Source organism: Carassius carassius, chromosome 9 (genome assembly GCF_963082965.1).
Source record: "Carassius carassius chromosome 9, fCarCar2.1, whole genome shotgun sequence".
Lineage (NCBI taxonomy): Eukaryota > Metazoa > Chordata > Actinopteri > Cypriniformes > Cyprinidae > Carassius > Carassius carassius.
In genome coordinates, this window is record NC_081763.1 from 5,972,255 (window position 1) to 5,983,755 (window position 11,501).

General features: G+C 39.5%; 2 protein-coding genes across 3 annotated transcripts; both read right to left on the bottom strand.

Annotated features, from left to right (window-relative positions):
* Positions 1–1,177: 1,177 nt before the first annotated feature.
* cant1a (calcium activated nucleotidase 1a) lies at positions 1,178–7,057 on the bottom strand. Of its 2 annotated transcripts, none has more exons than XM_059557510.1 (4): positions 6,946–7,057; positions 2,918–3,579; positions 2,364–2,567; positions 1,178–2,152 (listed from the first exon to the last, which is right to left on the bottom strand). In XM_059557510.1, the coding sequence occupies exons 2-4, from the start codon at positions 3,555–3,557 to the stop codon at positions 1,782–1,784; spliced, it is 1,215 nt and encodes a 404-aa protein (XP_059413493.1). In that variant the 5' UTR covers positions 3,558–3,579; positions 6,946–7,057; the 3' UTR covers positions 1,178–1,781. The 2 variants fall into 2 exon arrangements, with proteins under 2 accessions (XP_059413493.1, XP_059413492.1); XM_059557509.1 differs by lacking the exon at positions 6,946–7,057 and adding an exon at positions 5,028–5,164.
* Positions 7,058–7,710: 653 nt separating this feature from the next.
* Positions 7,711–10,489, bottom strand: LOC132148796 (synaptogyrin-2-like). The gene is made up of 4 exons (XM_059557511.1): positions 10,249–10,489; positions 9,429–9,666; positions 9,191–9,324; positions 7,711–9,092 (listed from the first exon to the last, which is right to left on the bottom strand). The coding sequence occupies exons 1-4, from the start codon at positions 10,345–10,347 to the stop codon at positions 8,898–8,900; spliced, it is 666 nt and encodes a 221-aa protein (XP_059413494.1). The 5' UTR covers positions 10,348–10,489; the 3' UTR covers positions 7,711–8,897.
* Between the last annotated feature and the right edge of the window lie 1,012 nt (positions 10,490–11,501).

Below are 11,501 nucleotides of genomic sequence, written 5' to 3' on the forward strand. Positions count from 1 at the left end.
TGTGTACGGTCTACTGTCCATGTCCAGAAAGGTAAGGAAAACATCATCAAAGTAGTCCATGTGACATCAGATGGTCAGTTAGAATTTTTTGAAGCATCGAAAATACACTTTATTCAGCATTGTCTTCTTTTCCGTGTCTGTTGTGTGAGAGAGTTCAAAACAAAGCAGTAATTCGGAGTAATTCATTTACTCAAACAGTACACTGACTGAACTGCTGTGAAGAGAGAACTGAAGATGAACACGGAGCCGAGCCAGATAAGAAGAACCGAGGAGTTGATGATACTGCCCATGTGTGATTCAGCGTGAAGCAGACTGACACACAGAGCGTATGAACCGAACTGATTCTTTTGGTGATTGATTCTGAACTGATTCTGTGCTAGTGTTATGAGCGCGGGTAAACCGAAGGCTTGATTTAAGGGCAATCATCACAAATGACGCCATTACGTCGAGCGCAAAAGAACCGGTGAACCGTTTTCTTCAACCGGTTTATTAAATCGAACTGTCCGAAAGAACTACTGGTGAACTCAAAACCGATGCAACCGGTTCTTGACTCGTGAACGAGTCAGTCTTTTGTTCGTTATCTGGCTCGGCTCGGTGTTCATCTTCAGTTCTCTCTTCACAGCAGTTCAGTCAGTGTACTGTTTGAGTGCATGAATTACTCCGGAATATTGGTTTGTTTGAACTCAGAGGGAGTGTCAGCCACATTAAACAAGTTAACAGCTTAAGTCATTTGTGGATTAATGCGTATTGGAGACGCGAACCGTTTAAAACGATTCAGTTCGATTTGGTGAACTGAATGATTCGTTCGCGAACCGGATATCCAGACTGCTTTGTTTTGAACTCTCTCACACAACAGACATGGAAGAGAAGACAATGCTGAATAAAGTCGTCGTTTTTGCTATTTTTGGACCAAAATGTATTTTCGATGCTTCAAAAAATTCTAACTGACCCTCTGATGTCACATGGACTACTTTGATGATGTTTTTCTTAACTTTCTGGACATGGACAGTAGACCGTACACACAGCTTCAATGGAGGGACTGAGAGCTCTCGGACTAAATTTAAAATATCTTAAACTGTGTTCTGAAGATGAACGGAGGTCTCATGGGTTTGGAACGACATGAGGGTGAGTTATTAATTACATAATTTTGCTATCTGGGTGAACTAACCCTTTAACGCTTTCTTAAAAACCTTCAATCTGTTGTTTTCAGAAAAAAAAAGAAAAGGAAAAAAACAGCAAAAACAAATATACAGCTCTGGTGCATCAATGAAAAGTAAAGTTCATTTTGTGACAGTTAAGTTTTTTAAGAGTTATTTTTAAAAGTAGCAGATCTGTTTAAGACACTTAAAGAAAGTAAGAAAAAGCATGATTAAAAAAATAAAAACATTCATCAAAACCACGTCAACTGCTATAATGTGTGTACAGTAAACAATTTTATGCATGTACTACAGTCTATCACTTCACTTCATTCATTCTGTTACATTCATTACACAGTAAGTACAGTGCTATCGTGAAACCACTAATGGTCATTGTTGAAAATGGCAATGAAAAACTTGTGATGAAGGCTCTGACATGTCTCTTAAAATAAAGGTTCAACATGTACTGAATCCTTCAGTCTCTTTAGGCAATTGCTGCCAATAGCCAAGTCTGCATTAGTTGAACATCATTCAACTATTTCAACAAAAATACACCTCAATGTCCACATCTAGACGTACATCATCTAAAAGAAGGTATTTAGTAGTCCTCAGCATGTGTTTACCTTCAGAAAAATCCCTCTGTCACTAAATGAATTCAAGTCCCTCATACTTCACGTCCCCAATCTTGGTTTCAGGAAGCAGGATTCTGCCATCTAGGGTGAACACCACAATGTAAGTGGCGATTTTCCCAGCATCCTCCTCAGATTTTAGAGCAACAATAATCTGATCATCTGTGTTAGGGACAAACTTGAATGATGAAAAGCCATGTGTAGGGTTCAGGGGCCCAACATCTCTCACTTTAATGTCCTGGAAGTCTGGGGAGCAGCTGAGCATTAGATTGGTGCCCCTTCGCTCATCTGCGGTCTCATCGTATCGCTCGCTGCTAGCACGTCGTGGCAGGAAGAACCAGTGCTGCAATGTGTCGCTCCAAGCTGCAGACTCGTGTATAAGGTACCCTGAGATGACAATAGAAAGAAAATGAGCAGGGAACAAGAACGAAGCATTCATTTCAGTGATGTAAGCGACTGAATATGGAAACATGGAACTTGGAAAATGAAGTATTTGTGAGTGTTAAGACTACAAGGGCTCTTGACACTCTTAAAAGTCACAAATGGTCTTATGACATCAATGTCACTTTGACATGTGACCCTGAAGACTGCCGTTTACCGGGCGGACTGATGCCTGCAGCGCTGCGGAGAGCATTGTACATAGGGACCCAGTTCTGGTGCTGTACATCTCCGTTGAATCCCACCACTTTTACCCACTCAGGATTGTCATTCAGCACTTCTCCACTGGTGGTGGTCCACTCCTTCCCCAAACCCCCCACATACAAGTGTTCGTCCTTCACTGCAAGCCACTCAGCCTTAAACCCTAGAGAACGTCACAGAAAGAACCACAACTGAATCAGACATCATGTGTGAATCAATTGCTTTGAATTTCATTCATTATTCTATCTTTATTATTACCTTAAATTCAGCTGATGATAGCTGATGAAATTCTGAAGATGATAAATTAATGTAGGTGTCAAGATGGGGAGAATGGTTCAATACTCACTGTTATTGTGAGTGGGTGTGTGTGTGTGTGTGTGTGTGTGTACTAACTTGGATGCGTTAAATGCAGAGGACAGGTTCTGAGTATAGTTTACCATACTTAGGCTTCACATCACTTTGAAAACAGCTGTGCTAAATCTTGATGCAAAATGGTACAATAGCAACACTAACCTTTTGACACAGAGCCATCCCCATCTGGCAGTATGACCCAGGGCACTGCCTTGAGTCCATCTATGTTATATACAACACCCGTACGATCATCAACGCTGTACAGTTTGCCATTAAACACCACTAATTCAGAGAGCTCCATGCCCCGCCCCTTCTCTGCCAGGTGGCTTTCCAAGACCACCCTGTCCTGATCCCATTCAACCGTCACTGTATCTCCACTCTCCGACACCAGGAGGTGGCCCTTCAGCATGTAGCTAAACCAGGTCAGCTTCTTGTCACTGAGTGAGTTCGTGTCCAGGTCAGCGATGACCCCTATACGGTAGCGTGTGCCCTGTGTGGTGCGCTCTGGTGGACTGAGGGGGTATGTGTCATTGTAATGGCCCTCCATTCTCACCTCCTGATGGTTTAACCTCAAACCATATTTGCCTCTGGGTTGAGGGTGAAAGGGCAAAAGTTGCATGTAGATGAGGAGGACGAGGGCTAGTGCTGACGCTATCACCACAATGGCTTTCCATTTGATGCGGAAGCGGGAGTCGGTGGTGTTAGTCATGGAAGCCAGCATCGGGAGCCCTCCAACAGAGATGCGCAAAGAGTTCATAGGCTCATTTTGGTTAAGACGTGCATAGCCTGGAGAAACAGGCATTAGGGAGGGACAGCAGCCACACCTACACAGGGAACAGAGGACATATTTAGGTCAATGTGACACATTTACATATATTTATTTAGCAGATGGCTTTATCCAAAGTGACTTACAACTGAGGAATACATCAAGCGATACATCATATAAATTGTTAGCATTTGTTACTCGGCTTATGAACGGGCAGGGAAGGAAGTGAATCAACTGCCAGTCACTGGAATCAGCACAACCTGTTTATCCAGATTTTATCCTATTTGCATGGGTTTCTCTTTTTTCATCTCATCAACACAACCTGTTTTACTCTTATGAGAGACACTGGATCTACCTAAACAGGTCCTGGAATACAGACAGTTAAAAACAAAGAGGTCCCACAAATGAAGCCACAATACAGTCAGTTGGCAACCCCCAGTGGGTTAGTTCAACCAAAAATGAAAATTAGCCCTCACGCTCAAGGCATCCTTGTTGTATATGACTTTCTTCTTTCAGACGAACCCAGTCAAAGTTATATAAAAAATTGTCTTTGATCTTTCAAGCTGTTTGATGATTATTAAATTTTGAATATGGTTATTTTTCTTACAAAAACACATTGATTTGCTACAGGAGGCCTTTGTTCAGCCATGTAAGACTTTTTTTTATGGATGGGCGCTTTCTATTTCACTTCTTTTGGAGAATGGACACCCGCTGAATGGAATTAAACAGCTCGAAAGATCAAAGACAATTTCTAATATAACTGACTGGATTTATCTGAAAGAAGAAAGTCAAATACACCTAGGATGACTTGAGAGTGAGTAATTTATGGGCTAATTTTCATTTTTGGGTGAAGTAACTCTTTAAATTCATTGTATTTGTGACGACTGATGAATGATTGCACATCCATATGGACTTCTCTGCTCTGGCTAAACTCTATGTGCCTTAGTGGAAAACTCATGTCATACCATTTCAGACTCCCACTTTTACAACTCATCTGCACACTAGCAGCAGCAAACGAACCTGCAACTTTATGTTCTTCAAATACGGAAAAGTTCTCCAATCTATTATTGGTCGTGAACCAATGTGTTGTGCTGGAATTGATGTGCAAACAAATTCAGAGCAATTTCTGATAACCACAGTGTTGACTCTATTCAGGAAAACCAACTTACCAACATGGAGGAGGAGAAAATGTAAAAAGAAAAAAAAAAGAAAGTCACAGCAATTTTAACCCCTTTCTGCATTGGTGACAAACCCGTTTAGCGACCTTGCTTCTCTATCATTTCATTGAACTGTCAATTCTTCATTGAGACAAACAGGAGCAAAGGTTACAAATGTACAGACAACAATTTTCATCTCTCCAGCATGACTCCTCCTCTTAAGTTTGCAAACAAGAAATATAATCAAATAGATTATCAAATAACAACAAAAAAAAAAACCTGTGTTAGATCACTCTTGTCCTACCTAAGACACAACTCTTTAGTTAGAACCAAGACACCAGACACTTACCAGCTTCTCCAGCTATGACAGGACACACTGATGCCACAGCAACACTTTGTGTAGGAAATGAATAACGTTGACGTGGAGGTAAGGAGTGGCTTGGTGAACGTACGGAAGATACACAGAGTGAAAACAGGTACGGCTGGATATTACAGCAATGGTGTGAAAGCAGTTAACCAGTTTAAGAGGTTTAGCACAATTCTCACATTTAAAAAAAACAAAAAACAGTAGCAGCCCTAGTCTTATATATAAGTGTGTTACTCCAACTGTAAGACTCTGTACTGAACTATTTATCTGAAATGTTAATATTTAACACAACTGAAAATCTAACACACAACATTTTCTGAATCTACACGGAAGAAGGAAAGACTGTAAATGGTATAAATGGTGTAAAGCTAAAATGACTTCATGAGGTTTGGGCTGTCCATCCAGCCTGGGAGCACCACGGACACTATCCTATCTGGCCATATTGTTGTAATTCACATACTCCATTTTACACTGTGTAGCCAGGGTACATCACGCAAGTGTTTCCCAAGTTTTTAGCCACAAACACAAGCATATCAATGGTTTCTGGTTTAAGAGATGCTCTGTGCCATGACACTATGCACTACAATTTATTTCATATAGGGAACTAGCACTTCTTGGTTAGTTTGCAGGAGGAGTCAAATTGCCTATTGGCACATGAATCTTAATCTTCAAAAATATTTTATATCAACAATATTCTGTAACTCAACAATTTTGTATGCAATGCACAGCCTGTCCTGTGTGACAGTAAAGGAAAAAAAATAATTGTGCAATGAAAATTAATTAATTTCATGTTCACATAGTGAAAGTAGGGATAACTGCAGGTGGCAAAAGATTAGGGCGTGCCGAAAAGTAGGGGGCGTGAATAAATGTCTTTCTAATTGGTTAGAGTTAGGTGTTAGTTTCTGTTGTAGCAGCCACCCTGCAGCTACCCGTCTCGAAATAAACTATCCAAGTGTCCGCTGTTGCTTATATAATTATCACACTACAATACAAAATAATTTGTCAAGTAAACGAAACATGATGAAACTTTTGAGTTGAAAGTGTTACAGCTTACTTCTAAAGATTGCAGTGAAACATGACATGGTAAATACTGAATGAAAAATACTGAAAGTAGGTTAAGATGAATTTAAAGTGGCCCTTGCTTGCCTGCAAATGATCTTCAAATGAAGAAAGATGAAAATTAACATTAAAATTTATGTTGCCACTTCACTGTTCTCTCCAAAGGCAAAATGCAGTAACTACACCAACAACAGAACTGAGGAAATGGCTTCAAATGTATTTGCTCTGCATTTTGATTGATGTTATTTGAATTTCCACACTCCACTTCCTGTTTATCTGAACAGTTCATTCAACCCAGCCAACAAAAGGAGTGTAATCTTTAATCACGTGATGTAAACATTTAACGCACGTCCAATCGGACAGTGCTTCTTTCTACTTCTTTCATCTGGTATTTGTTACCCAAATATATTATAATTATTAATAATTATTCTCCATGTGTTTGGTCTAAAGGCGTTAAGCGTTATAGTATCAAGAGTTCGTCTGTTGCCCTACTATTAACAATGTAACTATCTCAGATATTCGGTTACGAAAAGATCTCACACAAACAGAGGGCTAACTTATTCATGTGACGTCACAGGTCGTATTTGCTTGGACCAGCTAACAGTGGCATGTCTAGAGAGCCACAGTGATTTTCTGCGTAAACCCGGTGCAGTCTGCACATCTGAGGCGTCTCCCTGATCAAACACACCTGGTTCAGCTCTTCAGCTCATCAGTGAAGACTAGAGACCTCAAGTGAATGTGTTTGATAAGAGAGACACCTAAAGCGTGCAGTGCTGAGGGTTCTCCAGAACCAGGATTGGGAACCACTGCAGCTGAAAGTATTTATAAAGCTATTACTTACAGTAGCGTGGAAAACAAGGTTCAAAATGAATCCGGGCTGTTGATGATCAAACTGCGGCTTGTGAACTCTCATTCCTCACGGATCCATTCAGGCAGCTCTGCGCTGCGCATCCATAGACAGTAAAAGTGCGCATCCCATCCACTTCCGCAGTCGGGGGCGTGCGCAGCACATCAGACCTTTCTGCTCATACATGCGTACATTTTACGCATACATTTTAACTACGACAGCAACGAAAACATTGCATTTTACAGCACGAGTAATAAATAATATTAATAAATTAGTACTTTAAACACAGCAGTGTTACAAACCTTTTAATAGAGGCTACATTAGTTGCTTTGAAATTATTTGTATCGTAAAAAGCGCTATACAAATAAACTTGAATTGAATTAAAAATTACATCTAAATTAAGAAATTATGCTACATTGTTAGCTGTGCAATTATTATTGTTATTATTTTTACAGGAATAGTTCACCCCAAAAATAAGATCTGTAATTTACTCACCCTAATGCTGTTGCAAACATGACTTGGCTTTCTTCTGCAGATTATACAAACTGTACTGTAGTACTGTACTGCGTTGACTCTTTGAATTTTGAAAATTGAGACATCTTTATCTCTCTCCTGTCTTTTTTCAAAATTCTCTGTTGTGTTTGTGAGTGTGTGTTTTGCAGTAGAAAGAAAGTCATACTATGAGTGAATGACGAAAAAAAAAAATCACCAATTAGCCCCTAATCATTCGATTGCAAACAGGATACAAGAAGACTGATATCAGTTAACACTGGAAAGAATCAAGTGTTTATTGTGCAGCATTTCCTTACAAAACCAGATTGTTGCAATACCTTCTGTTACAAAACAAACAGTTGCAAAGTAAATTAACATAGACACAATGATCATGTGCTATTACAGAACTGTGTGAACAAAACTACCATTGAAAAGAGTTTCAGTTCAGTGGCCAACTCAGATGATTATTTCTTCTAGTTTTTCTTTTATTCATTCGAGGGTAATGAAGAAAACGGTAAAAGTGGTCTAAAATAGTCAATGCAGAAATACACGAATAGAAATTCCTTCAAATCAAAGCCGATTGCTAGATATTCTTTTCAAAAAATAAGGCACAATTTCAATAGTAAGAGGTAGAAATCTTGCAGTGAATTTGGCCTGACATAAAAGAACATGTTAAAAGCTAAACTGCTAGAAGTCATCCACAATATTACATTATATGATTGTTTAATACTTCAAAACTCAGGTGCTTAAAGTTTACAAAAAATAAGGCTTATCCACAAAAAAGCCTACGGTCTGTCAAAAATGAAATTAAAGCACATTTACAGTAGTTTACTCATTTCTCACAACCTCAATCTCACCATTCAACAGTTATCTTCACTAGACTCAAGACTGAAGTTAATAAAGCCTTTTGGCAATAGATTTAGTGCATACTTTTCATGTGATATATGGAAAAGCAGTGCTTTTAAGGAATTACTCAGTAATGTATTTGGCACAGAGTCTGTTCACTTTCTATTATCTGCATATGAGGAACTTCGTCTAGATTTTGGTTCTGTATACAGAAATGACTACTTTTAGGGCACGTCAGTTCTGTAGATTTTCATGCATTATCTGATTGTGCATTCAAAGACATGGAATAAAGCAAATTCCATCGATTTCATAAAAACTGCAGCTGGTGTTGAATCTGTTTTTCAGAAACTAATTTGAAAAAAAAAAAAAAAAAAAACCTAGCAAGATAATTCTGCAGATGTGCAAAGATCTTTTACAATTAGGGTCATGTTTAGAATTTGCATCAAAAACAAAATAAAAATAAATATGTTTTTCCAAACGTGAAAATACACACCTGCTAAGTGAAAATACACACCCCGGTCACAATTCAAACTCTTATGAATAAGGCAAAAAAAAAAACAGTCAACAGTGGTGAGCCTCTCGGAAAGTGTTAAAAAATGCCTTCACCCTCAGTACTCTGGAGGCTTGTACCCTCCCTGTCCCGCAGAGCTGGCACTGAATGGGGACTGCTGGTAACCCTGTGGAGCACCAGCGTATGCAGTAGGGTACGGGGAAGTTGGGTCACCGGCTGGATCATTGTAGCCTATGCCAATCTCATCCATTCCTTGGCGGTATCGTTGAAATGCAAACACAGAAAGCGTGGCCTTGAGAAAAAGGGTGAGACTTGTTTCAGTTTCATCAAACAGAAAGGAGATCGTAATGCAGCAACAGGAAGTCTAATAATAAAGTGAGATGTGCTCACCCAGGTGACAGTGGAGAAGAAGGAAAAGGTCACCACAGCTCGAGCTGCATCAGCTATCACTGCGGCCTGAGTAGTGTAAGACCACTGATTGGCTAGGAAGCAGAAACACACAAACCACAGGAACGTCCACAGACCTGAAAAAAAAAACCGGAGAGAAACGGGGTTTGTTCTACCGAAAATGAACGTTCTTTCATCATTCACTCACCCCGACGTCATTCCAGAGACTCATAGTGCTTACCAGAGAAACCAAGATCAGCCAAGACGATGTATTTTCTCTCGTTGGCATTGCTTATCTGGGGGAAGTAGGCATCCAGCACAATAAAGACAACACAGGCCAGGAAAGCTAAAATCCCAATGCCAATGCCATAGCTGCAAGCACCCTCATTCTCATTGAACATGCATTTAGTGACTTCTACATGCTGGTCGTTCATGTAGCCTTCAGAGAGGATGGTGGCAAACACCACTATGGAGAAGAGCTGTGACGGAAAGAAACAGACGTAGAGTTAGGGACAACAGAAGAATCTCTTTAATTAGGCATCCTCACAGGACTAAGAAACACCAAAGAAACTGCTATCCAGACTGTGTGTGTGTGTGTGTGTGTGTGTGTGAAATGTGTTGCTTGAAATGTGTGCTAATACTATATTTCTTAAAAACATCAATGTCTTTGCAGTAAATAATGAAATATAAAAGTATGCCATTAAGTCTTAATAGCTATCTGGGGCCAGTGTAACTTAACAGTACTTTTGTAGTAAATGGTTAAGATTAGAGAAAGAACGAAAGAAATAAACGCAAACCAGCTGCACAAAGCTGTGTATTACAGAACTCTGCTGTGTTCTCTTGATTTTAACCCTGTTGACAAGTCACATGATGCAGACCTCAAGATCAAACTCCCAAACTCCTGCTGCCATATGTCTGTGCTTCGCAGATTACGACGGCACAACTCTGTTTTGCGTCTAAACTCTGTTCAGCTAACACAGTCAGAATAATAGCACACACTTTGATCATCCTCATCGAGTAGGAGCACTAGCTCGATGAGCTAACGATGACTTAGCTCTCACCCAGCTGAGCAGCCGGACGATAGTCTGAGGTCGTTTCACAAAGCTCCAGATGTCAAAGGCTCCTCCGGCCAGCGATGCACCGTAAGCACTCGTCTCCATGTCCGCGCTTGTGACTGTAGCCCCTGGTTATTATCGGTCAGCGCTTCGGCAGACTGTCCAGCTTCAGGATCTGCTGTTTACTTTCACAACTGTTTCCTGAAAGTGTCGCAGCACCACCCATCAGGGAAGTACACGTCACGTCAGAACCAACATTCACAGACAGGCAGTTATTATTATCAAACATAAACAGCCCCTGTTTTACACACGCCCTGCATATGTGTTAGTCTATCTATCTATCTATCTATCTATCTATCTATCTATCTATCTATCTATCTATCTATCTATCTATGTCTGTCTCTCATATTAATAATTAATATAATACAGGCTGTCATTCTGTTGATCTAGTGCTCTAGATAAACTACACGTGGCTTGAGTAATCAGCAGCTGTCTGTTATGTGCCATGGACATGTTTAAATATTAATGAGTGTTAAGGCTTTTCCAGTGTTGTGCTGTTTGTTGGTGTGTATTCTTGGTGTTTCTAGGTGCAGAAGTAGGCCTTGGTGTTGTTTGAGGGATGACCACGTGGCCTCAAACACCGAGATACTTTTTCATTTATGTTTGTTTGTATGTTGACCTTTTTTAATGATTCTCTCATAACTCTGGAGTACGTACACGTGTAAGCACCGATGAATATAGTCCTCTAGGTGGCGCCGTTAATCTGCTTTTAATTGAATGGTTCGCACAGAAATGAATGTTCATTATTTGAGTCATTTCTCGAACCTGGTACCGGATTTGAGGCCCTCTGACCTTATTAAGTGTATTTTATCTATTGGGTCACCAAAATCTATTTATTCATTTTCTTTTATATTTTTTGTTAATTAAAATCTATTTTGTAATTTAATAAGGTCTAAAAACATCTATATATTAGAAATTATCAGTTTTTTTATTTTATTTTTTTCTCAGTGGACCCCACCTATTTTGCCATGTCCCTCATGGCCTTCTGTGAAACTTGGGATATGAATAATACAATTAGAAAAAAGTCCATACATTTTTCTGTTCTCATAAATATTTATCTGTATTTTTTGGCTGGTAATGTTTACTATTATTTATTTTTTGAATTAAATTCATGATTATTCAATAAAATCATATTATTTAGTTCTGCACCTCAGTTACCCCTCAACCCTGTAACACAAATCATTCTCCCTCCATAAAAA